The sequence below is a fragment of the Pogoniulus pusillus genome, chromosome 1 (assembly GCF_015220805.1).
Source record: "Pogoniulus pusillus isolate bPogPus1 chromosome 1, bPogPus1.pri, whole genome shotgun sequence".
Classification (NCBI taxonomy): domain Eukaryota; kingdom Metazoa; phylum Chordata; class Aves; order Piciformes; family Lybiidae; genus Pogoniulus; species Pogoniulus pusillus.
The window spans coordinates 32165504-32192548 of NC_087264.1; the positions used below are offsets into that span (position 1 = coordinate 32165504).

The window sequence follows — 27045 nt, forward strand, 5'->3', positions numbered from 1 at the left end:
AGAGAAGCGCTTTGAATGCCTGAACAGCACCAGTTCAGAAGCAGTGTGAGGCACGACAGCATTCTCATGCCCAGGTAGGTTTCAAGAACAGGAGCAGCTGGCAATGCAGCAGCCGAAGTGTCCTGTGACCCAGGACTTCTGTACTGCTCCGTCGAGGCTGTTACTCAACACAAGACCGCTTGGTCAAGCTGCAGGTTACAGGACACGGGGTGTCTCTCTCGGATTCTCTCAGGGCTCACTGTGAAGGGGCTCTCAGCGTGGAGTTTGAAGAGCATTCAGAAAGTTGCAATGCCAGGGACCGCGAGAGCTACCGGGTCCCTTCTCAGTCTGCGATTAAGCTGGGGGGGCAGGGTCAGGTACCGAATACGCGCAGAAGTTTAAAACACGAACTGGCAATGCGGCTGTCTCCGGTTGCGCCCTCGCCCCGGCACCGCGTAGCCGCTGGCTCCAGCAGCGCGTACCCCGGCCGAGGGGCAGCCGCACGGCTCGCCACGCTCCCGGCAGCCAGCCTGCTCGCCTTCCCCTCGGACCCCGCCGCGGCGTGCCCAGGGGCACTGCCCTGCTCCCGGTTCTACGAAACCCCCAGCAGGGGCCCTCCCTGCTAGGGGCGCGAACCGGACGCTCTCACAGCCCCGTCCCCACCGCCAGCAAGCCAATCAACGCACGGCCGCAGCCCCGTCACCCGGGTCGGGGCATGCAGCGGCTGTTGCAAGCGTGAGGGGCGGCTGAAGTTTGGTCAGGCGCTTGGCGCCCCGGCGCGGCCTTCCCAGGACTCCGGGCAGCGGTTCCCCCCGGGCAGGGGCACCCCTCGGGCAACGGGCCTGCCCCGGTGGCGTGCCGGCGCAGCCCGCCGTGGGGAGGGGGCTTGCGCAGCGGGGCGGGCGAGACTTGCCCTGCCGGCTGCCGAAGTTGCGCCCTGGAAAATAAAACCGTTGCGGCCGCTTAGAGCCAGACGGTGTGAGCAGGGGAGCGTGTTTCGGCACACGGTAAATCCGGCGACTTCAGAGAAGAGCAACCCAGCAGCTCGGTACTTCCTTCTGCTGATAAGATCTTCGCCTGCGCTCGTCACGGGTGGCGGAGTCGCGGCCGCTCGCTGCCCCACTTGAACTGGTTTCAGACTCCTCCCGAAGCGAGACGGGGAGCGGGAGAGCAGCGAGGTGGGAGGAGGCGATGCACGGAGCTGCGCTGCTGCCTCTGACGCCCTCCGCCCCGCGTAGCCCCGCTCGCTGCGCTCCTAGCAGAGGCGGCCGGGCGGCGGAGCCGCGGCTGACACCGACATGGGAACGTTAGGAAAAAGAAAAGAAAAAAAGTGAGTCCGCCGGCTCCGGTTTGGGTTGTTTTAATCGCGCTGCCTGCGGCGGGATGAGGCAGGCTGCCGGCCGGCGGCGGGGCTCGGGGTCGTAGGCGCCTTGTCCGAAAGCGTTGCGGTGCCCGCCTGAGGACGGTGGAGACGGCTGAAGTGGACTGCCCCTGCCCCGGGACTGGTGGGGGGTTCGGTGGGTGCGAGATCTGGGGCTCTGCGAGGACTGACCGAGACCCTCCTGGGTAGGAAAGAGAGGCGATAAAAAAAGGGCAGTTGTGGGGAGGGTTTTGGTTTGTTCTTTTGGAGTGTAGGCGTGCGGCCGGCTCGGGCTGCGGAGAGCCTCCCGTCGTGGCCCCGGCTGAGCGGGAGGGGCGGTCCGGCCCGGGCTCCCGTTACCTGCGGCATTGCCGGCGCTCAGTGGCGGGGGCCGCCGGGCGGGGAGCTGGAATCGGGGAACAAGGCTGCCACCCCTCGTCTTGGTAGGGGAGCAAGGGAGGCACCGGCAGCCCCGTTTGCGGCTGCCGGAGGCGCTTATAGCTTCTTTGCGACGTCCCCGTCACCGCCGAAGGCGTGCAGTGGCAAAGCAGAACGCTTGGCCCTCCCTCGCCGCCCCCCAGCGCAGTTTGATTAATTTTTCATGCCAGGTAACAGCTGTAAGGGGATCCGTGCTAACAAATGTTCGCTGCAGACGTGCCCACGGATGAGTTCTGCCTCTCTAGTGTTGTCAAGTGAGCCGCAGTGCTACTGTAAACTTTTGTTGGGTGTGTGGAAACTTCAGTTTTACTCGGCTCCGGTGCCAAGATCTAAAACACCTCTTACTGTAACGCCCACACTCTCACCGCTGCAGTGCTAGGGTCCTCAGCCCTGCTTTGAAAGGATGCTGCAGTAAAGTTAATGGGGAGGTTTAAGCTTGTCGGAGCTCTGAGAGCGAACCAGGCCGTTGCTCTTCTCGTATGAGAACAGGAAGTCAGATCACAAAGCGAAGAGGGAAACAGAGAGAAAGGGGGAAGGGAACATTCTTTGCATAGCTGTCAGCTTGACTACGGAGGAGCCGAGTGATGGGCACTACCTCTGCAGGACCAGGTCTCTGTTTTCCCTGACCCTGAAACTATGGAGACTTGGACTTTGTGTTGCTTTGCAAGTTACTGCATCGCGGGCAGGTTCGTTGCTTTCCTAGCGTTCAAACGAGATGGAAATTAAAGACAAGGGTTGAAATTCATTGGGAGGAGGTAGGATCCATCCTGTCTTCCTAAAGCCAGCTCGTATTTCCATCTTCATTCAGGAGGGCCTATGCAAGGGCATGTTTGTGTTTGCCTTCTCACTAGGTGTGCAACATACACACTGGATGAATTTCACACAGTCACAGAATCATTCAGGTTGGAAAAGATCCTCATGATCACCGAGTCCAACAGATAACCCTACTCTTTCCGTGCCTTTGCTTTCCAGGACTGTCAATATTAATAGTCTTGCTTAGTGTTCTGACAGAAGTTGCATAAAAGCTTAAAATAGTATCTTAAAGATGCTGGAGGCCCTTTTTTTAAGGGAGGCTGTGGAGTGTAGGTTGTCCCTGAAATAAACCCAAGGTTTATGACAGCAGTGATTGTTGTCCCATGAACTGTAGAGTTTACTCTTGGGTCAGATTTTGGAGTGGTTCCTGTTCTTTGCAGGCAAAACTGTTTCAACTCTTGTCAGTGATACAACAACAGTTGCTATTTTATCCAGAAATGCGAACAATGAGCAGCCTTTATCATTCCCTCTGAGCACACACATTCTGGAAATCTAAGGCAATGTATGATCAAAATACAGCCCTGAAACTCCATGTCTGCTTTATTCTGGTCTTTTCTAAAATGCAGACATTAATTTAGACATGTCTTCAATTTTAGAACAACTTAGTAGGAAATAACAGCACAGAACGAATGCAAATTAGTATTGAAAAAAAATTTGTCTGATACTCTGCTGCAAAATTACCCTCATGTTTTGTTTGCTTATTAGTGGGTGAATAAAATTAGCAGTGTAATACTTGATTGCAATTTTTCTTCTTCCTTTACGTTTGGTAGGCACACAAATATGTGGTGGTAGACCACTGCATAACAGTATTCTAATTACACAGTTCGAGGGCATTTTATGCCTGAGTTAGTGCAGACATCACTCCCTAACGAAGAAACAAGACTTCTGGTAATCCTGACAGATAATTCAAGGAGCTCTATATGCCTTTGCTCTACAATCCCCATTTAGCAGGAAAAAGTAATCACTGAGCAGTCTCTTTGAAGTACCTATTAAGTGGGAGGGTTATGTCTTCTAGCACCTTAACTACAGGGAGTTAATTGTCCTTCAAATCTCTCTTCCTCCCATGCAGTGTAAAATTTTCCACTCTCTCTTCCTGTATTTACTTCACCGTTGTGCTTTCTCTGTAGGAATTCTCACCAGGCATGCAGCACCGCCTCTGAATCGGCACTTGAGCTGAAGCAGATCAGTCATTGTCTCAGTGGCTCCAATCTTACCCAGGTCGCGATGGTGCCCTTGGGGCACTTAGCCAAAGGAGCCACATTGGAAGACCTTCTGGAAACCTGCATTCAATCTTTTGGTGAGTATCTGGAGGTCTTTAGAATTGTATTAATTTCTTTCTGTCCTGACCATGTTTGGGTCACTTACTAGTGAATTACATTGATTTATTAGTGGACTTAGAAAGGTGCAACTGAAAAACCTCTATGCTGTAGGTGCCTGCATATTTTTGTAGGTTTGTGGGATCTTTTAATGCATGTGCATGTAATATATGTTAAGTGGCAAATGTGACTACTGTGTTTTCTTGAGAACACAAAACAAGTAGCAGTCGTCTATACATTCCTTCAAGTACTAATTTGGTGAACTCTAGCAAGCAATCATTAGATTGCAGCAGTAATCTCACAATGCAAGCAACCTGTTGAAATGAAACATTTTGTAATGAGAAGGGCTGCTTTTAAACTTGATGAGGCAAGAAGCAATCCAATCTTTTTCCATTGGTATAGATTTAAAGCTGGCTTATCAGGGGGATCAGATTGATTCTGCCACACTTCCCTGCAAAAGAAAAAGGATCTGAACAACAATCACAACTCCATAGCTTTTTTGAGCCTATTAATTTATCCATTATCTCATTATAAAAATAGCTTTAATATGTATGGACAAGCAAGACTATTGCCTGAGTGCTATATCCCTACTTTTCTAACTTTGTCATTAGTGAAGGTGTTTGTTTTTTATATTGTTACACTATATTAGTACTGAAGGCACTGAAAAGTGATTCTGGATCATTTAAAGTAGAGTTGCAGAGTTGTCCTTAGAAAACAAGTATACTTGAACACCCAATAAGCTGCACTATAACTTATCTGCATAGTTAAATAGTAACACATAGGGCTGGTCTGGTGATATGGCACATTAGTACTGTATAAACAGTGACTAATTCAGTTTCACATTCATTGGAAATGTTGGGTTTGTGTTGTGGGTTGTTTTTAAAACGCTGCCTGATCAGCCTATGCAGAGAAATAGACCTGAGGAAAGCTGGTGAGACATGTAATGGGTGGTGATGTTTTGTTTTGCTTTGATTTCTTCTCTCCTTTGTCCACTGAACTGTCACAAAGCTCTGATTCCTGAACAAATGTCAATTGCTATTTTTTTTTTTTTGCATTTTGGTTATTGGAGAGAGAAAATGTGTAAAATGCTTGGAAGACCTTCATCCAGTCCTAATATTGTGCCTACTTCACGTTGCTCAAAGTATGTGGACACATTAATATTGGTGGTCTAGTGAAAGGTGTCCCTGCCCATGGCAGGGAAGTTGGAACTAGATGATCTTGAAGGGCCCTTCCAACCCAAAGCCTGAAGGGGGTACAGGAAGGCTCCAGAGGGACTGTTTGCAAAGGCCTGCAGGGACTGGATGAGGACAGTGGTTTGAAATGAGAACAGAGCAGACTGAGATTGGATGTGAGGAACAGGTCGTGCACCAGGAGGACATTAGAACACTGCAGTAGGTTGCCCAGGGAGGTTGTTGACGCCCCAGCCCTGGAGATATTCAAGGTGAGGCTGGACAAGGCTCAGAGCAGCCTGCTCTAGTTGAAGATGTCTCTCTTAACTGCAGAGGGGGTTGCACTGGTGACCTTTGGAGGTCTCCTTTCCAACCCAAACCATTCTATGACTGCTAGAATTATGTGCTGCAGAAGTTTAGATCCTTTGTTGGACAGTTTGTGCCAGTGTCTGCATTTCTACATCATCTGTGCTCTGTTGGAGTTTCTCAGTAGGGTATTTATATCATTGTGAAGTGCAACTGATACAACTATAGGTAACCTACATAACAAAGTTCCTTAGAGAAGGCTCTTGTGATGTGATGGTTTGGGAGTTGCCCTCCTCCACATACAGTGAATTCACACAGACTAGACTCAATCAGCTGGAAGTTAAGGAATGAAGCTTTTTATTCACAGCTTAGCACAAACAGTGCTAATATATTTACGATGTATTACAAGTATTTACAGCTATATACCAGTTAAAAGTAATACAGAAATACAGTACCCCTCCCAGAAGCCAGAGTTCCCAGGAGGGCCTCCCAACCACCCTTCCACCTCGTTTTCACCCCCCCACCTTATCCCAGAGTCTGCCTTATGTGCAGGGTGAGTTGGAAGGATTGGCAAGTGGGGTTAGAAGATAATGATTAGTTGGGTTACATAGATTCCAGCTTGAAGCAGTTAATATGGCAGAAGCAAGGGAGAAATACACTCTGACAGACTGTCTTATCTATGTTTGGGTCCTTGTTTTTATACCTATCAGCAAACCTAGGAGTGAAGTAGGCATCGCCATGAGTTTGCTTTTCACAGCCTATAATCTAATTTCTCTCATTAAAATATTCCAATTAGCTTCAAACCAGCACTTGTGGCCGCCAGCAAAAACTGCAACATTCATTATGCTAATAGAGGAAAAGGTGGAAAAAAACTTCCATCTGAGAGTTAGAGGAGGGGTGGGGTTCAAAAGGTAGTTGCAGAATGATGACAAATGAACTGAGTGATTGAGCAAATTTCTTCCATGCATTGAGCTGGAGTAAAGCTGTTACCTTCTATTCCAACAGTTTATTCAGACTGAGACTGTAATAAAAATATCCTCAAACTTGCAGACCTGGAGTATCTTGTCTGTTAGTCTAGTCATAGAATCAACCAGGTTGGAAGAGACCTCCAAGATCATCCAGTCCAACCTATCACCAAGCCCTGTCCAATCAACTAGACCATGTCACCACGTGCCTCATCCAGTCTTCTCCTGAACACCTCCAGGGATGGCAACTCCACCACCTCCCTGGGCAGCCCATTCCAATGCCAATCACTCTCTCTGTGAAGAACTTCCTCCTAACATCCAGCCTATACCTCCCCTGGCACAACTTGAGACTGTGTCCCCTTGTTCTGTTGCTGGTTGTCTGGGAGAAAAGACCAATTCCCACCTGGCTACAACTTCCTTTTGGGTAGTTGTAGACAGCAATGAGGTCACCCCTGAGCCTGATCAGTAAGGAAACAACATTTGCTCAGAAGATTAACAAAATATGTAATTTTTCTTGCAGGGGAATAATGGGAGAGAAGGCTATGCTAAGCTGAAGTTAGGAGTGAGAAAGTTAAACTTTGCCCTAGTGTGTTAAGTGGATTCCAGGATGGTTTGTGGAAGGATAAATTCTGCCCAGAGAGCAAAGTTAATCCAAAAAGCTGTGCTCAAGAGTAGAGGACCAAAGATTGGCTCTTTGAGCTGTGATACTCTCTGTGGGTCTGCAGCAGTGCTAGGTAGAAGATGAGCTGGAATGTGGGCAGAAGGGTGGTGGTGCACCTGCTCATTTTACAAACAGTTAGGAGGCATTTGGGTATCTGTTGTGATTTTTAAAGAAACGACTAAAAGCTTGTTGATATAATTAACTTAAATAGCTACTGACCTGGACAGGCTGGAGGGTTGGACAGGGAGAAAGTAAATGAAATTCAGCGAGGCCAAGGGTAGAGTCTGGCATCTGGGAAACAACAAACCCATGGACCAGGATAGACTGGGGGCTGATCTCTCAGAGGACGGTGCAGGGGAAAGGGACCTGGGGAGTCCTGGTGGACAAAAGGATGCCCAGGAGCTAGCAATGTGCCCTTGTGGCTAAGAGGGCCAGTGGCATCCTGCTGTGGATTAGAAGGGCTGTGGTGAGTAGCTTGAGAGGTTATCCTACCCCTCTGCTCTGCACTGCTGAGGCTGTATCTGGAATATTGTGTTCAGTTCTGGGCCCCTCAGGTCAAAAAAGGACTTCAGGGGACTGCTTGAGAGAGTCCAGCCCAGAGGCACAGAGCTGCTGTAGGCAGTGGAACAGCTCCTGTGAAGACAGGCTGAGGGAGCTGGGGCTTGGAGCAGGAGTCTGAGGGCTGCCCTCATTGCTGCTGCTAAAGATGTTCAGGGCAGTGTTGGGAGGACACAGCCAGGCTCTGTTCAGGGATGGCTGAAGACAGGACAAGGGACACTGGGGGCAAGCTGAAGCAGAGGAGGTGCCACAGGAACAGGAGGAAGAACTTTTTCCCTGTGTGGGTATTGGATCCCTGGAGCAGGATGCTCAGATAGGTTGTGGAGTCTCCTTTTCTGTAGACATTCCAGACCCACCTGGATGTGTTTGTGTGTGACCTGCCCTGGGTGAAGCTGCTTTGGCAGGGTGTTGGACTGAATGATTTCTGGAGGTCCCTTCCAGTCTCAGAGTTTCTGATTGTGATTCTTTCACCTCTCAATTTTGGTTGTCTTTACTTTGAGCTGATGAAAGATAGGCATGCACTTGAGACAAAGAGTGAGCATCCTGTGAGGCAGTGTGAAGTTGTGTAGATGATCACCACATCTGAGAGGTCAGCATTACACCAGTGTTTATTCAGTGGCATGGTAGGAAGATGCTGAAAGTATCTGTTTCTCCAAATCCCAGGAAAGATTGCATCAGGATGAGTAATTTGAGTCATCCTGCAGCTGAATTGCCAAAAGTAAAGGCAACCGAAGAGCCAGGGCAGGAGTTCAGGAAAGCTGGCATGATGAGAGATGGAAGGCAGGAAGTGTCTTGGGCTGGAACATTGCTCCTGAGATGAGGAGATAATCTGCAGAGACTTGAAGCTGCTCTCATCAGTGTAAGGAGAAGATACTTGTTTATACAGAACAGTGATGCAGAATGTCTCCTGTGGCTTAGAAGCTCTCAGAAGTACAGGTAGCTACAGGATGCTGTTCCTGCTGTGATCTCCCTTGAGAGGAAGAGTTGTAGAGTGCAAGTGTGAGTGTCCTGTGTGGTGGCCTTAGAAAAGGAGGGGAAGTGTGGCAAATGTTTGGTCCAGCCAACAGAGCAGTGTCTGCTTTGCTGGTGCATAGCCACACTGACTCGTCTCTGCTGACAGTTGGCAGGAGGCAACACATACATAATGGCAGAGTTCTGCTTTCTGTGGGCTGTTCCCTAGTAATTGTTGTGGGACTCAGTGTGACATGGATGCCTGCTAACATTTAGTGCAGAGAATGTTACAGCTCAGAGCAGAATACATGGCAGTGTTCATGTCAATGGGTGGCTTGGTGGTGCTACATCTGCTAACCATAGAAGTGGATTACAATCATAGAATACTTTGCATTGGAAGGCACTTCCAAAGCTCATCCAGTCCAACTCCCCTGCACTCAGCGGGGACATCCTCCACTAGATCAGGTTGCTCACAGCCTTGTCAAGACTCACCTTGAAGAGCTCCAGGGATGGGGCCTCAAATACCTCCCTGAGTAACCTGTTGCAGTGTTCCAGCACCCTCCTGGTGCACAACTTGTTCCTCACACCCAATCTCAATCTGCTCTGCTCTCATTTCAAACCATTGCCCTTACCCTGTCCCTGCAGGCCTTTGCAAACAGTCCCTCTGCTGTCTGCTTGTAGCCCCTTCAGGTACTGGCAGGCTGCTATTAGGTGTACCTGAAGCCTTCTTTTCTGCAGGCTGAATACCCCCAGCTCCCTCAGCCTGTCCTCGTAGCAGAGGTGTTCCAACCCCCTAATCATTTTCACAGCCTCCTCTGGACCTTCTCTGTCAGGTCCATGTGCTTCCTCTGTTGAGAGCTCCAGATCTGAACTCAGCACTCCAGGTGAGGTCTCAGCAGAGCAGAATGAGAGAATGCCTTCTCTCTGTCTGCTGGCCATGCTGCTTTTGATGCAGCTCAGGGTGCCATTGGCTTTCTGTGCTGCAAGCTCAAACTATTGGCTCATGTCCATCTTCTCACCCACCAGCAGCCCCAAGTCCTTTGTCTGCAGGGCTGCTCTCAATCTCATCATCCCCAAGCCTGGGCTGATATTTAGGGTATTAAGGTTTCCAGTCCCTGCAAGAGCAGTTGAAGTTTGTTCATGCTATCACTCTGCATTGAAATAGTTTTGATCATTGTGCTTAAGTAATCTGGATGTGATTTGGTCAAAGACAGTGCAGAAACTTTCAGGATTGCTTGGCAACAGAAATTACGTTAATGATCAATTAATGACACTGTGGGAACAGAAGAGTCATTACTGCCGTGGAGAATACATGACTGTGGGAACAGAAGAGCAGTTCCTGCTCTGGAGAATTCTAAGTGCTGTTTAACTAGCTATTAAAGTTAATTGCCATTGTACCCAAACCAAAATAGATTCCTTTTTCAACCTGGTGCCTATGGAAAAAAATAATTCCCAATTAAAAGAAACTTGGGTATCTTTATGTATGTTGAAAAGTCCCATTGAACTAATTCAACCTCAGGCTTTTCAGTATCTTTCCAAAGTCCATAAATATTAAATGAAGAAAACTGAGACTTCTTGCTTTATAAAGCAGCCTCCTATTTACTGATGTTTAGCACAGGACATGACAGGAAATCAGATCTCTGTCCCTCTGAATATACCTTCGGAAGAACCAGACACCACCTTGATTTAACAATGCAAAACAGCTTAGGGAGCAGCAGAAAATAATTAATTCTCCTGAGAATGGTGTATGGGTCAAACTGTTTCTTCTCCTCAGTCTATCCATGAAGTTGAAGCAAGCAATGAGACACTTTTTGTTTGTTTTTCTCCATGCATTTTGCTTTCCATGTGCTGGTTTGATGGGTGTGCTTCAGAGTGAAATCTTGCAGTGTCTTCCTGTGCCTTGCTGAGTACAGAGACATTTTTGCCTTGCTTTTGTAAAAGTCTGAACGAGAAGTGGCTTCCCTTAGACTGTTAGATAGCTCAGCTGAGCTTTCTGTTATGCAGGTCAGGCTGGAGATTAAAAGCTAAGATAATTGCTAAATATGGTAGCAGGTTTTTCTCCCCCCCCCCCAACTGAGGTAAGAAGATGCAAGTGCAGCAGCTGGCAAAAGGCAAGGATAAGAGAGGACCTATTAAGAATTTCGTTTTTGATTTGACTTTTTACAAATTGAAGTGAAAAACTGGGGTCTAAGTGATCTACCACATCTCCACGTGCCTGAGAGGAAAGCAGCTTAGTGTCTGTTCCATGGGCTGACTTGTTAGTGCTTCCTTGGATATGGATTAGGTGCCCCAGGATCAGTCATGCAACTGGAGAGAAGCTACAGTTGCAGGATAAGTGCTAAGCACGCACCTGGATACAGTAGTGACCAACCTCCGAAGCTTCTGCTTCTGTTCTGGAGGTCTTGTTTGTCTTGCCCATCAGTCCTTACCCCAGTGTGGCTGTGGCACCAGGCATTACACCTTGAGTTGCTCAGGTGTTGCCTGCAGCTCAAAAGCTGGCTCCAGAATCACCACTTACAGCTTTGAAAAATATCTGGAATACTCAGATGATGTTTTGTAGGCTTTGGTGAGAGGGGGGAAGGAAAAGTGTTTGATTAAAAAGTTCTCATCTAAATTTGCTAAACTCAATATCTTAAATATGCTGTAGAATGATGTGTGGGGAGGTTAACATTTGATCTTCTCCTGTGTACTCAATCTGAATTTCCAAGGCTAATGGAATGCTTTCCACCCACCTTTCATTTGGCTTCTCTCAAAGTACATTTTAATTCCTCCAAATCATCCCATTTCCTCCTGACAAGAGCTTTTACCTTCTTGTTTTCCTTTCAAAAAGCTACCCACCCAGAGCTCTTTCTGCAAGATGTACCTTCCAGAAGCTGGTTGAGAGACAGTAGTGACTCTCCCTTGAGGCTGTTCTCCCACAGTGTTCCCTTGCTGTCCTCCTCTGGATGCCTCACTCCTGACTTGGAGAGATCTGCATTTCTGATGAGTGTTTGGAGGAACAGCAGTGGGTTGTTCCTCCCCCCCCCTCTTCTGCAGGCAGTTTGAAAGGGGAAGTAGACTTGAAGAAACATCTCTAGGGTTTCTTCCGGCATCTGTGTTCTCTTCACTGCTTGAGGATTGGACAAAGAGGAGCCTTACGGAGCTGACCAAGGATATAGTGCAGAGTCTTGCACCTGGGAAGGAACTGAACTGTACCAGTGTGGGATGGGAGGTGATCTGCTGGAAAGCAGACCCACGGAGAAGGACCTGGGAGTGCTGGTGGATGACTTCTGTGTGGAACAGCAATGTGCCCTGCTGGCCAAGAAGGCCAGTGGAGTCCTGGGGGGCATTAAGAGGAGTGTGGCCAGCAGATCGAGGGAGGTTCTCCTCCCCCTCTGCCCTGATGAGGCCCCACCTGGAATATTGCATCCAGTTCTGGGCTTCCCAGTTCAAGAGGGACAGGGATCTACTGGAGAGAGTCCAGGGAAGGGCTACAAGGATGCTGAAGGAGCTGGAGCACTGCCTGGTGAGAAAAGGCTGAGAGTCTGGAGAGGAGAAGAGAGATCAATGTCTGTAAATACCTGAGGGCTGAGGGTCAGGAAGGAGGAGACAAGGACAGCCTCTGTTCACTTGTGCCCTGGGATAGAAAAAGGGGCAAGGGATGGAAACTGCAGCACAGGAAGTTCCACCTCACCATGAGGAAGAACTTTACTGTAAGGGTGACAGAGCACTGGAACAGACTGCCCAGAGAGGTTGTGGAGTCTCCTTCTCTGTAGCCTTTCCAGCCCTGTCTGGATGTGTTCCCATGCAACCTGAGCTAGATTCTATAGTCCTGCTCTGGCAGAGAGTTGGACTGGAAGATCTTTTTGAACTCCTGACATCCTTTGATCTGTGTTTTCTTCACTGCTTGATGCATGGGGCACGGTTGATCATAAAGGAGTAGATTCTTTCTTCTCTGGAGAACACTGACTTGGTCTCATTTTAAGTTTGGTGTTTTTCTTCCTGGGACCAGTTGCCTGTCTAATTTTGTGTGACTCACTTCCAAGCATGGATAGACAATAAACCAATTAAAAAACCCCCACACAACCCAATCTTGAGTGTAATTCCCTTGAGTATCTTGGTGCTGTCTGCTAAACATTGTAGTTTTCTTGTTGTGTGAGGGGTAACATCACCATCCTGACCAGAATTAAATGGCAGCTGGAGAGCTCCAGACTCCACCTGATTTCTGCTGCAGCTGAAATTTAAAGCATTCTTTCCCTTACCCAATTAGTGTCACCTGTGTAAGGATGTAATGAAGTAATGTTAATCATAGAGTGGTCTGGGTTGGAAGGGACCTCCAAAGCTCATCCAGTCCAATAACCCCCTGCAATCAGCAGCGGCTTCAGGTTGCTCACAGCCTTGTCCAGCCTGACCTTGAATATCTCCAGGGATGGAGCTTCAGCCAGCTCCCTGGGCAACCTGTTGCAGTGTTCCAGCACCCTCCTGGTGCAGACCTTGTTCCTCACATCAATCTCAACCTGCTCTGCTCTCATTTCAGACCACTGCCCTCATCCTGTCTCTGCAGGCCTTTGCAAACAGTCCTTCTGTAGCCTTCTTGCAGTCTGAAAGGTATTAAGCACTCTATATAATGATCAGAAATAAACTAAAGTTCACCAGGTACAAAGTGCAAGGTGCAAAGGGCTCAGAAAAGGACATCAGGTTGACCAGAGAAGAAGAAGGTGCAGCTTTTGGGGGTGGGCAGAGGGGAAAAAAGGCACAGATTTCATGTTTCCTAGCTCAGAAAACAGATGAAGGAAGCAATCCTTAAATACATGAAGGGAAAAGGAATGTTGGATTTTTTTCTGTTTGCCTGGGGCCAGGCATAATGGGCAGTGGCCATCCTACAACTCTGTTGAGAGACATGTTGAGATGCTGGCAGAAGTCACATACTGAGCCTGAAATCCTCATCACTGCAGAACTGCAACAGCGAATTCAACTGGTTCTGAAGCATAGTGTCTTGGAAAGCTCTCTGCATTTGATTAGAGGAACAGGGCTCCCCAATTCAAGAGAGACATGAATCTGCCAGAGAAAGTCCAATGGAGAGCAATGAGGATGACTGGGGAACTTGAACATCACAGCATCACAGCATCTCTCCTGTGAAGAGAGACTGAGAAACCTGGGGCTGGTTAGTCTGGAGAAGAGAAGGCTGAGAGGGGATCTGGCCAATGTGTACAAATATCTGAGAGGTGAGTGTCAAGCTGAAGATGCCAGGCTCTGTTTGGTGGTGCCTAGTGATAGGGCAAGGATCAGTGACTACAAGCTGGAACACAGGAGGTTCCACCTTAACTTGAGGAGAAACTTTACAGTGAGGGTGACAGAGCCCTGAGACTGCCCAGAGAGGTTGCAGAGTCTCCTCTGCAGACTTTCCAAACCCACCTGTTTGCATTCCTGTGCAGACTGCCCTAGGGCATCCTGCTTTGGCAGAGAGGTTGGACTCTAGAGGTTGTTTCTAACTTCTAACATTCTGTGGTTCTGTGATTTGTTCCTAGCCCTGACTTCTGCTATCAGCTGAGCTTTCATCTCTCAGTAAAATGGTAAAGACTCTTTCCAAATCAACAAGCCAACAGTAGCTATGTTGAATCTGCTTGCTGCTCCACAGTGAAGGTGGTGCAAATGGTGAGCAGCAGAGTGGCTTCTTAAGACTCTGATCCTGGTGAAGTGTGGCCAATTTAATGGGTAGAGTTAAATTGCTACCTCTGTTCCAGGGTACCACATTCCACTGTGGCAGTAACAAGCCTGTAGTAAGAAGACCACTTACTATGCATTGTCTGCATTGCAGGGTAGCAGAGAGCTTCCTATTTGCAATGGGAGCTTCTGGGAGTCACCCATCAAATACTTCTGAAGTATTTAATTCACTTGTGGTTAGTTGGAGCTGTGCCAGCTTAGTCCTGTGGCGCTGCACCTTGCATGTGGCAGAGGCACTGGCTTAGGGATGTTTCAGTGCAATTACTACGCCCTAGCGTGGAGTGCTCCACATTTCACATGTATCTGTGCCACCATGGTCTTTGAGACCTTCAGAGCATGAGTTTCCCCACTTGTCAGATCAGATGTTGCTTTAGTAGCCTTTGCAGACACGTATAACACCATGCTCAGGCTAGAATAAACCCACCAAACCACTTTGAAGAAGCCTTGAAGTCTCTGTGGCACATCGCTATAGCAACGCAGGGCTTTCAGCTTGGCACTTCAGCCACCTGCTACTCGCTCAGTGCTTTCTTGCACTGCACTGGTTTTGGTGCTCCTTTCTGTAACCACTGGAGGACTTCAGGGAGTTTACAAGAAGTTATTAATGTTCTTCGTGGATTAGTCATGCCTCATGTGATGTCAGTGTTCTCTGATTCACTTCTGATTCAGTTCCAGTTGTGCACTAAGTGATAGCGTTGGAGATAGCATCTGGAATAAAGACAATGCCTTCTCCTGCTTTGCACTGCTGAGGCCTCATCTAGAGTGTTGTGGCCGGTTCTGGGCCCCTCAGTTCAAGAAGGACATCAGGGAACTGCTTGGTAGAGTCCAGCCCAGAGGTGCAGAGCTGCTGCAGGCAGTGAAACATCTCCTGTGAAGCCAGGCTGAGGGAGCTGGGGCTTGGAGCTTGGAGCAGAGGAGCCTGAGGGCTGCCCTCATTGCTGCTGCTAAAGATGTGCAGGGCAGTGTTGGGAGGACACAGCCAAGCTCTGCTCAGGGATGGCTGAAGACAGGACAAGGGACACTGGGGGCAAGCTGAAGCAGAGGAGATGCCAAGGGAACAGAAGGAAGAACTTTTTCCCTGTGTGGGTATTGGATCCCTGGAGCAGGCTGCCCAGAGACATTGTGGAGTCTATGGAGAAGGAGACATTCCAGACCCACCTGGATGTGTTTGTGTGTGACCTGCCCTGGGTGATGCTGCTCTGGCAGGTTGTTGGACTGGATGATTTCTGGAGGTCTCTTCCAGTCTCTTGAGTTCCTGTGATTCTTTCTTCTCTCAGATTTGGTCATCTTCAGCTTGAACTGATGATTGATGGGGGACTTTTGAAACTGTAGATTTTAGTAGCGTTGTATTACTCCTTAACAAATAAAACATCATCATAAAGTGGATCAGGTTGGAAGGAACCTCAGTGCTCATCTGCTCCAACCACCCCACCATGGGCAGGGGTACCTCTCAACTAGACTCAGCTGCTCAAGGACTCATCCAGCCTGGCCTTCAACACCACCAGGCAGGAGGCAGCTACAGCCTCCCTGGGCAGCCTGTTCCAGAGTCTCACCACCCCCCTACTGAAGAACTCCTTCCTCAGCTCCAGTCTAACCCTGCTCTGCCTCAGCTTCAAACCATTCCCCCTTGTCCTGTCTCTAGACACCCTGATGAAAAGTCCCTCTGCAGCCTTCCTGCAGCAACCCTTTAGTTATTGGCAGGCACCTCTAAGGTCTCTCTGGAGCCTTCTCTTCTCCAGGCTGAACACCTCCAGCTCCCTCATCCTCTACTTGCAGCTGAGGTACTCCATACCAACCTTCAAATATCCTATCCATGATTTACCTAAGTTGCAATGGGTAGAGAAAGAACAAGGGCTACTGTTTTCTCCCCCAGATCTTACAACACAGAGATTTGTGACTTTCTACTTTGCACACCCCCATGTAGGAAACATTTAGCACTAAATGTCTTCCTACTTTCACTCTTGGGGTTAAATGTTGCTGATGCAGTGAACACGCAGCCAGTGCTCATCTGAGTTTGCTGCAGTGAAGCAGAGCCAAGGCTTGTGCAGCACTCTGCAGCGTTCTGTAGGGTGAGTTGCCTGCCTGGCACACACCTGTTCCACTCTGCTTTGGTGCTCCCTGGGTGGTTTCTGCTCAGCAGGGCCTGTGGTTAGAAAGAGGTATACAAACGGAAGCGAAAACGAGCTTGGAAACAGACTACAGGAGAGGGCTGCAGAGGTGCTGAGAGACACTTCTGAACAGTCACAGACTGGCAGGGCTGGAAGGGACCTTGAAAGTTTATCCAGTACAAACCCTCCTGCTGGAGCAGCATCACTTAAAATAGATCACATGGGTGGGTTTGAATACATGCAGAGAATGAGACTCCACAACCCCCCTAGGCAGCCTGTTCCAGTGCTCTGTCACAGGAGAGCTCTCTTCCTATTGCTGCCACCACTGGCACAAAGACAATGTACCACAGCTTTTGGGGCTTCTGTATGCACAGTTGTGTTCAGCTGGCACCCAGTGGTCTGGGATGCCGAAGACCTGGTCACAGCATCACAGGATTAGGGGTTGGAAGTGACCTCTGGAGATCTTCCAGTCCAACCTCTGCCAGAGCAGGACCATAGAATCTATCACAGGTCATATAGGAACACATCCAAACAGGGCTGGAAGGGCTCCAGGGAAGGAGACTCTGCAACCTCTCTGGGCAGCCTGTGCCAGTGCTCTGGGAGCCTTACACTCAAGAAGTTCTTCCTCATGTTGAGGTGCAACTTCCTGTGCTGCAGTTTGCCCTTGTGCTATCCCAGGGCACAAGTCAGCAGAGGCTGTTCCTGTCCCTCCCTTCCTGACCCCCAGCTCTCAGGTATTTACAGACATTGATCAGATCCTGTCTTCTCTTTCTCCTCTCCAGACTCTCAGCCCAAGGTCCCTCAGCCTCTCCTCATCGGGCTGTGCTCCAGCCCCTTCAGCATCTTCACAGCCCTCCCTTGGACTCTCTCCAGTAGATCCCTGTCCCTTTAGAACTGGGGAACCCAAAACTGAACTTAATATTTCAGGTGAGGTCTCTCTAGGGCAGAGTAGAGTGAGAGCACAACCTCCCTTGATCTGCTGGCCATGCTTCTCTTGATGCCCCCCAGAATGCCATTGGCCTTCTTGGCCAGCAGGGCACACTGCTGTCCCATGCAGAACTTGCTGTCCACCAGCACTCCCAGGTCCTCCACAGGGCTGCTCTCCGGCAGATCACCTCCCGGGCTGTACTGGTGCAGCTGATTGTTCCTTCCCAGGTGTAGGACTCGGCACTTACCCTGTTGAACCCGATGACAGTTCTGAAACTAAAAGTGAGCTGAAATCTCTTCTCACTCAGGGCCAGTTCTTACCACATTAGTTCTGTAGGTTTTTTCTGTTGTTGTTGTTGTTTGTTTGTTTAATATATGTGATGAGTTTGTGAAATATGAAATACAGAATCAAACCCTATTTTTTGGTAGTATTTGCTGGATCAGGATGTGTGCACTTGGAAAGTGCTTTCCTTTTGCTGCTGGACTCCAGAAAAAGAATTTTCCTCTTGGGATCAGTCAGACACTGGCATCACCTCCCAGGGGAAGCAATGGAGTCCTCTACACTGGGCAGTTTTCAGGCTCACCTTGCCAGGGTGCTGGGCGAGCTCATTTTGGCTCCGCTATCACCTTAGAAAGGTTGGGCCAGGTGGTCCTTGGAGTCACTTCCAGGTTGCAAAAGACCTTTGATATCATCAAGTTCAACCTAACACCTAAATAAACCTAGCCACTAAGTGCCTCATCCAGTCTCCTTTTAAACACCTCCATGGTGTTCTGTAGAATTGGGCAGGAACCTGACATTAAATACTGGGCAGTGCTTGTGTTTGTTAAATTGTGTGCTGCTACAATCCCATGCAGGCTCAGTTTTCAGTGCTGGGATGCTTAATATTAGTTTGTTGGGTTTTTTTTGCTGCAAAGTGTTTCTTTGGAGCCCCAGAAGGTAGACACAGCCTACAAAAGCTTTCAAGTGAAATCCCTGTATTGCATAGCTCAAGCAAATCCATGAGGATATTTAGGTCCACCACCAGGAGCCTGCAGAGGTTAACCTCTGAGTTTCTGCGTGTTCTGTGTCTTGTTCCATGTACCTCTAAGCATAGCTCTTAACCTGTGCAGGTACTTCAGTGTTGGGTATGTCAGAGGTACAGAAAGCCTCACAAGCACTTAAGAATGTTGCCATTCTCTCCAGTGAGTTCGGTCATGCCAGGGTCTGACTGCTATAGAGAAGGAACTCAATTCCCTCTCTCCACTTTGTTAGTCTCAAAGGTTATTGCTATCGGCCTGAAGCTAAGTATTTAAGTGCATTGCTGGGCTGAGATCATTATGTGTAATTATCTACATGCTTTGAGTGGTTTTGAGATAGTTGTTGTTTTCCCCCTATTATTAAGTATATCACCTGTTAGTGAAATGTAGTTGTTGTCATATAGCGTTCCTCAGAGAAATTCTAGAATGGCTCAGGCTGGAAGGGACCTCAGAGCTCATCTCCTTCAACCTCTCCACCATGGACAGGGACACCTCTCAACTAGACTCAGCTGCTCAAGGCCTCATCCAGCCTGCCCTTGAACAGTACCAAGGAGGAGGCAGCCACAGCCTCCCTGGGCAGCCTGTTCCAGAGTCTCACCACTCTTCTACTGAAGAGCTTCTTCCTCAGCTCCAGTCTAAGCCTGCTCTGCCTCAGCTTCAAACCATTGCTCCTTGTCCTGTCTCTAAACACCCTGATGAAAAAGTCACTCTGCAGCCTTCCTGTAGGATCTTTTCAGCTATTGGCAGGCAGCCTTAAGATCCCCCTGGAGTCTTCTCTTCTCCAGGGTGAACACCCCCAGCTCCCTCAGCCTGTCCTCACAGCAGAGCTGCTCCAGCCCTTGGATCATGTTTGTGGCCTCCTCTGGACTCACTCCAGCAGCTCTATTTCTCCCTTCTACTGGGAACAGCAGCACTGGAGGCAGGATTGGAGGTGAGGTCTGAGCAGAGCAGAACCAAGGGGCAGAATCCCCTTTCCTGCCCTGCTGCCCACACTGCTTTGTCTGCAGCCCAGCACACAACTGGCTTCTGGACTGCATGAGGACACTGCTGGCTCCTAGGGAACTTCTCAGCAACCAACACCTCCAAGTCTCTTACCAAGAGTTCAATCTGAATGCTGCTTCTTTTCTTTCTTTCAGATTTAGAAGGAAATGCTTCTCAGAACAACCAGCTGCTGAAGATCATCCTGGCCATGCATCAGTTCATCATTTCCTCTGCAGACATGCTTCAGAAACTCATTGATCTATATCCTTTGTTAACAGCCACCTCCTGTTAAGGTAATGTTAGACAACTTGAGAACACTGAAATATGTAAGTAGAGGGTGTTTAATCCTCGAGTGTGTTATTGTTCCTATAATTAAACAGTAGACATGTTCCTTAAGAGTTTGTGGCCTTGCTTGGATTAGTGTTTGTTATGGTTTGAGACTTACCTGCCCCCTCCAATGAATTCACCCAAACTAGACTCAGCCAGCTGGAAGTTGAGGAGTGAAGGTGTGAATATAAACAGCTTAGCAGAGTATACAAAGCAGATGTTTACCATATATTACAAGTATTTACAGCTATATAGAGAAATATACAAGTTACAAGTAATACAGAAACACAATACCCCTCCCAGAAATTAGAGTCCCCAGGAGGGGCTCCCAACCACTCTTCCACCTTCTTCCCACCCCCCACTCTTATCTCAGAATCTGCCTTATGTGCAAGGTGAGTTGGGAGGGTCGTCCAGGGGCATTAGAAGCAGAATGATTAGTTGGGTTACACAAATACAAGCCGATGGTAGAAGCCCAGGGAGAAAAAACTGACAGACAGACTGTCCTATCCATGTTTATGTCCTTGTCTGTATACAACTCAGCAAACATGAGTGAAGTAGACCTCATGATTGTTTCCTTGTCACAGCCTATTATCTAATTTTTCTCATTACAATATTCCAATTAGCCTCAAACCTGCACAGGGTTGGAGCTTTTTGTTTGCTGATGTGGTTCACTTCATCATCCACAGAGAAAAGGATGAACCTGCAATGTAGGTTTCCAAATAGGATGAATAACTCTCAGTTGGGTGTGGAGGGTGTCTCAGTACTGTCTACAACTACCTGAAGTGATGTTGTAGCCAGGTGGGGATTGGTCTCTTCTGCCAGACAACCAGCAACAGAACAAGGGGACACAATCTCAAGTTGTGCCAGGGGAGGTATAGGCTGGATGTTAGGAGGAAGTTGTTGCCAGAGAGAGTGATTTGCCATTGGAATGGGCTGCCCAGGGAGGTGGTGGAGTCACCATCCCTGGAGGTGTTCAAGAAAAGCCTGGATGAGGCACTTAGTGCCATGGTCTAGTTGACTGGATAGGGCTGGGTGACAGGATGGACTGGATGATCTTGGAGGTCTCTTCCAACCTGCTTGATTCTATGACAGGTTTGGATGGTCCAGACCTTGCAAGTGTCATTGCATCACCTTTTTCCATCCTTAAATCTGCTGAGTGACTTTAGATGGTTATGGATGCATTGTGAGTCATCTAACTTCAGCCAGTCAGTTGGGCACCCTTCAAAAGGTTTGGCAACTTCTTCAGACCTCACTGGATCTATAATAAGTCTGAGTTAACCCCTTGTTATGGGTGGATTTTCCATGTCTTCAGAAGACCCTGGCTGCAATATCCAAACACAGTTTACAGAGCTGATGGAATAAAATGTGTTTCTTTCCACTTATCAGAGCAAGTCAAATGAAGGCTGCTAGAAAGGTGAGGTTAGCATTGAATGGCATTTAATATTAATTGTTTAAAAGAAAATAGCATCTCTGTGGGAAAGGTTCCAGTGAATCATAACTAATTGCTTTACAAAAGCAGTAATTGGTACATTTGGTAGGATTGTTTCATATATTGAGATATGCAAGTGCCTGAGTTTTGCTGGGAATAGTGAGGCATGGTACAAAGGAATCAATTATTTCACTATTTAATACTACTCAGTACTTAGACAGCTACACCAATATTACTCCTAGTAGTCCTATTGACAGTAAACTTAGAATGGCAGAATGGTCTGGGTTGGAAGGGACCTCCAAAGGGCATTGTAGAATGGTCTGGGTTGGAGGGGACCTCCAAAGGGCATCCAGTGCCACCCCCTCTGCAGTCAGTAGGGACATCGACTTCTGCTAATGATCCTTGGAATGCTGTGTACATGCTGGAGCAAACCCCTGATCTGCTGTTGTGTGGTGTCTGTAGACTGATTGTTGTGGCATGTTGTGTTTCATAGCCTCTGGGAGTGGCTGTGGTGTTCCTTAACAGTTTTCTACCTACCTGAACGCCTTAGAAAAGAAATCTTCCATCCTCTGTGTAAAGATCTGCTATTTTGTGAGGTAAGAATATTCTTCCTTGGTGTAGCTACCAGTCTGTGGCTCTCCATGTGCCATGCCTAATGCTTTTGAGCATCTTCAGCTGCCACTGAGAAGAGAAGCAGCTGTACTGCTTCAGCTTTTCAAGGTTCCCTTTAGCAGCTTTACACCAAACAAAGGCTGGATTGGCAGTGCTCAGGAATTGCCTAATGCTATTCTAGAGGCCTGCTAAAAAAGTTAAGTGGGATGTTGCCACCATTTTTATGTCAAGCAAAATTCTATTGTGTTCAGTAGGTAATTCTTAGTAATTCTGATAATGATCCTGGTGCTTTATTATTTAGTATAGTTTGAGTTGTAGAGAAAACACAAAAGAGGAGAGGAAAAAAGGCAACACTGACAATAGATTTAAGATATAATACCTCTTTTTTACACAAGATGGGATATAAGTAGCAGCAGCAAAGTAAAATTTATTGTAAATGGAGCTGATGTTATTAGCTCCAAGCTATTGGTTAGGGCAGAAGTCTTTGGTGTTTGAGGTGATCTGGGATCAGTTTTGCTTCCATTCAAATTCACACATATGTGCATGTGCACTTCTGTTTTTCCATGCATGGGTGGCTGGGATGGAGCTGATTTCGTTCAGAGCAGCCCCTGTGCTGCTGTGCTTTGCCTGTGAGTAGAGCACAGCAGTGTTTGGCTGTTGCTGAACAGTGGCTGCACAGCACCAAGGCATTCTTATTCTGCACCCCCACAGTGCAGGCTTTTCCAGCCAGCCTGCCCCAAACCTGTGGTGTTGCTTGGGGTTGTTGTGGCCAAAGTGTAGGACCCAGCACTTGGTCTCGTTAAACTCATTCCACTGCCCTCAGCCCATGGATTTAACCTGTCCAGATCTTTCTGCAGTGCCTTCCTAACTCTGTGCAGCATTAAACCAATTGATTTTTAAGTGATACTTGATCTTGAAGTGTTGAGTTCTGATAAAATCAAGGTAGCCGAGGAAAGGATCTAAAGCCAAGATCCAGCCTTTGGAGGTGGTGAAGAAGAGGCACAACTCAGGAGCAGCTATCCAAATTCCAGCCTCAGTGGTGACAGAGCACGATGCTGATTGTGGTGTTTCTGTGCTTTTCTGTGTTGCACTAGGTACTGGATTACAGAGTTCTGGGTTATGTTCAAAATGGACTCTAAGCTATCCACAACTATGGAGGAATTTCAGCAGCTGGTTAAAGCCAATGGGGAGGAGCTGCACTGTCGTCTGATCGACACAACTCAAATGTGAGTGCCAGAGGCTCAACATGGGGGGGAAAAAACCCAACACCTTCTGCTCTGAATTTCTTTCATTCAAATGTCTCTCTCCAGTACTGCAGGACCATGGTTCTTTAGTGGGTTGATGTGAATGAGTCAATATTATCTCTCCTCAGAAAAGTTTATAAGTCATTATAAATTAAAAATATGTATTGCATAGAGGAGTGGTTTGGGTTGCATTTAATTGCTGAGTAGGCTTTGTGCTGATTTCTCTGGCTTAGGTAAATTTTACTCCATCCAGAGAGCTTAGGAATCCTAATGGCTTTGAGAGATCACTTGGAAATCAGTGAGGAGAGACAATACATTTTGATGGGGAAACAAATGAGGGGGAAAAATGTGTGTTCATATTTTTAATGTCCAAGAAGATAAAGTTTATTACATTGTCAAACTCTTGATACTATTTTAGATTATTTTAGTTATAAAAGTACTTGTCCTGTCAAGACTAAATCCTGCAGCTGTACATCATAGAGTTCTTCCTTGGGAAGAGAACCTTCCCTGTGAAGTGAGTCAGACAGTTCTGTGTAACACTTGAACAGTGCCCATTCCTACTGTAATTGGAAATGCACAGGCAAAAGCAGAGCAGAACTTGGCACACATTTTCTGTCTGGCTGTGGGAGATTAAGAGTCATAGGAAGGTTTGGGTTGGAAGGCACCTTAAAGATCATCTGGTTTCAATCCCCTGCCATGGTCAAGGACACCTTCAACTAGCCCAGGTTGTTCATGGCCTCGTCCAACCTGGCCTTGAACACCTCCAGGGAGGAGGCAACGACAACATCCCTGGGCAGACTGTCCCAGTGTCTCCCCACCCTCACTGGAAAGATCTTCTTCCTAATCTCCATTCTAAACTTTCCTTCCTCAAGCTTCAGTCTATTCCCTCTGGTCCTATCACTACAATCTGTTGTCAAAAGTCCCTTTCTGGCTTATTTTTAGGCCTCTTTCAAGTACTGGAAGGTTGCTCTAAGGCTCTTCTTATGAGCAAAATGATCCCAAGAACAGAACACTGCAGGAGTGTGTAAATCCCTCAGATTTCAGAGTATGCTGGCAAATTGGATTGGATGAGTGCTTCAAGTGAGCCTCTCTTTCAGTTCTTAACAGTATGTATTGGCTTGGATTTTGTAAAATTCTGGCTTAAAGTAAGCATATAAAAAAATCTCAGGTTAGATGTTTAAGGTCCAGATCAGACACTTGTGTCTAGCTCAGCAGTACTTTGCCAAAACCAGCAGTCTCCAGTGACATCTGAGAGCTCAACCCAGCCTGGGCAAAGACCAAAAGACCCTTTATAGGCTCTGAGGTCCAGAGAGGTGATTCTGCCACTTCACTCTGCTCTGGTGGGACCTCACCTGGAGTACCGCATTGAGCTGTGGAGCCTGCAGCACAGGAAGGACATGGACCTGATAGAGCAGGTCCAGAGGAAGGCCAAGAAAATGATCAGAGGGCTGGAACACCTCTGCTGTGAGGACAGGCTAAGGGAGCTGGATATATTCAGCCTGGAGAAGAGAAGGCTCCAGGCAGATCTAATAGCAGCCTGCCAGGACTTGAAGCGGCTACCAGAAGGCTGCAGAGGGACTGTTTGCAAAGGCTTGCAGGGACAGGGTGAGGGCAATGGCTTGGAATGAGAGCAGAGCAGATTGAGATTGGATGTGAGGAACAAGTTATGCACCAGGAGGATGCTGGAACACTGCAACTGGTTGCCCAGGGAGGTGGTTGAGGCTCCATCCCTGGAGCTCTTCAAGGTGAGGCTCCACAGGACTCTGAGCAACCTGATCTAGTTATGCTGCCTGAATCTGGACTGTATGACCTTGGGAGATCCCTTCCAACCCAGACCTTTCTATGACTCTGTCTCCTGCTGAAGACACTATTTAATTTTACAAATCCAATTAGATTTCATTACTCTATGGGCAGAGAATGTATGAGGACAGGTCATACTCAGAGAGTGGTCAAGGAAATTGCAGGAATGATTGAATAGTGGAGCAGTAGAGATGTGTTCAGTGAAGGCAAAGTTACAGACAGCAGGTCTGGAGATGTAGTCTGTGGTCTCATGCTGTTTAGTAGCACAGCTGTACTGTCCTTGCATGCTACAACAGTGCAATAAAGAGCAACAAGTATGGTTTGTCATAGAACCTCTCATGCATGAAAGCAGCTTGCTGATTAGAAACTCAGATAATCAACTTCTTACTGCAGTTAAGGCATGGGAAAAAGTGTTAGCTTTTGTGTTAGAAAGAGAGGGGAAGTTTGCTCTTCAGAAAATAACTGAGAGTGATTATGTTTCAAAATTCCTCCTGAAGAAATTCTAGGGATTGGTCTAGGAAGCTGACACAGCGTGTCAAGGCCAACAGCAGTAAGAAAAGGAAAGTCTCCCTTCTCTTTGATCACCTGGAGCCAGAGGAGCTGTCAGACCACCTCACCTACCTGGAGTTTAAGTCTTTCAGGAGAATATCAGTAAGTGATTCTTGTGTGTTTATTTCAAACAAAGATGGGAAGGACACAGACAAGGTGGAAGAAGGTGGAATGACAAGATTAGTCCTGCAGTGCAAGCCGTTGGACAAGCAGAGCTTCTCAGGACTCTGTTTTGCTGCTATGTGGGAAGTGGCCAGTGGTGCTTACTCTGAGTATCTGAGAGAGGGAGAGTGAACCTCTTAAGCAGCTGTGGAACAGAGCTGGGGCAGGGACAGTTGGAAGGAAGAGGAGCAAAGCATCCAATTGGAAAGGAACTTGGAGATCATCTACTCCAACCTGCCTGCCATGTGCAGGAGGACCTCTCAGGACCTCTCAGCATGACAGCAGTGACAGCCAACTGTTAGGTTTTGTAGTTTTTGTTTAGTTTTCTTTTGTTTTTTTTTTTTTTTTTCAATGTTGGGGTTTTTTTGTTTGGTTTTGGGGGTGCTTTTTTATTTTAAAGCCTACCATTTGCAGATAAAACCTTGCAAGGGAAAGGGCCCTCAGTAGGTTGTGGAGGATTCCACAGCCACGTGTTAGTGCATTTCATTCTGAGCTGACAGTACCTGACTCTGTGTTCTGTGTTGAATTCAAAAGGCCATGGAACCAAAATCATGCACAGCTTGCTGCCTGTAGGCAGTAATGATATGCAGAGCTTATGTAACTCCTAACATTTGCAAGCTCTTTGCAGACATGAAGTCATTAATGGTTCATGAGCACAGCAAGGATGACTGCAGTCAGTGTTAGATGTGTCCCAGAGCTCCAGCAGTTATGTATTTGTATAATGTCCTTCCTGTGTTGTGGGCCCCAGAGCTGGATGCAGCACTGCAGGTGAGGTCTCTCCAGAGCAGAGCAGAGCAGAGCAGAGCAGAGGGGCAGAATCCCCTTTCTCCATCTCTGGCCATGCTGCTTTGGATGCAGCCCAGGCTGCCATTGGCCTGTTGGCTCCTGTCCAGCTTCCCATCCATTGCACCCCCAAGTCCTTTTCTGCAGGTCTGCTCTCAATCTCCTCATCTCCTAGCCTGGGCTGGTGTCAAGGATTGCCCCACCCTAGGTGCATGATGAGAAAGATGTGCTATAAATAATGACAAAAAGATACTTCCAGTGGATTGAAATGAAACTTTTTGGTTTGAACTGGACAAGGCTTTGCCAAAGGAGGTTTTAGCCTTGGGGTTAAGGCGTAAAATCTCTCTTGTATGTTTTGTCTGCACACAGGTTATGAGGAATATGAAACTTCAGATGAGTTTTCATTTAATTTTCCATTTTATTCAGTTCTCAGATTATCAGAACTACATTGTGAACAGCTCTGTGAAGGAGAATCCAACCATGGAAAGATCAATTGCTCTTTGCAATGGCATCTCCCAGTGGGTGCAGCTCATGGTTCTCAGCAGACCAACACCACAGCTTCGGGCTGAAGTCTTTATCAAGTTCATTCATGTTGCACAGGTCAGTTAAGTCTGGGCAGGTATGATGCTTATTTTGTGGTTCCCTGGAACAGCTTTTTGGTTGCTGCTGGAGGGCCAGCTGGGAGCGTTGGCACTGGTCTCCTGGTTCATACAGCCCATGGTTCATACCAGGTGTTCAGATATTACAGGCACCATGGCTTTCTTATGTCCTTTCAGGAGATTCCAAGCTTCCCAGAGTGTGAAGCACTCTCATGCCTTTGGCTGCAGTTAGAAGCATACCTACCAGCCACACATTGCTGGACAGAAGCAGAGCCATAGTGCTACTGGTGG

The 27045-nt window shown here is 47.7% G+C and overlaps 1 protein-coding gene across 1 annotated transcript in view; it reads left to right on the forward strand.

The window, feature by feature from the left end:
- The first annotated feature begins 819 nt into the window (after window positions 1-819).
- Window positions 820-27045, forward strand: part of RASGRP1 (RAS guanyl releasing protein 1) — a 41589-nt gene continuing 15363 nt past the window's right edge. Inside the window, exons 1-7 of the mRNA XM_064147864.1 lie at window positions 820-1309; window positions 3718-3887; window positions 19405-19510; window positions 21539-21601; window positions 22712-22843; window positions 25159-25312; window positions 26582-26755. Of these exons, the coding sequence (XP_064003934.1) occupies window positions 1278-1309; window positions 3718-3887; window positions 19405-19510; window positions 21539-21601; window positions 22712-22843; window positions 25159-25312; window positions 26582-26755 (831 nt within the window). The 5' untranslated portion in view covers window positions 820-1277. The remainder of the gene's footprint in view (window positions 1310-3717; window positions 3888-19404; window positions 19511-21538; window positions 21602-22711; window positions 22844-25158; window positions 25313-26581; window positions 26756-27045) is intronic.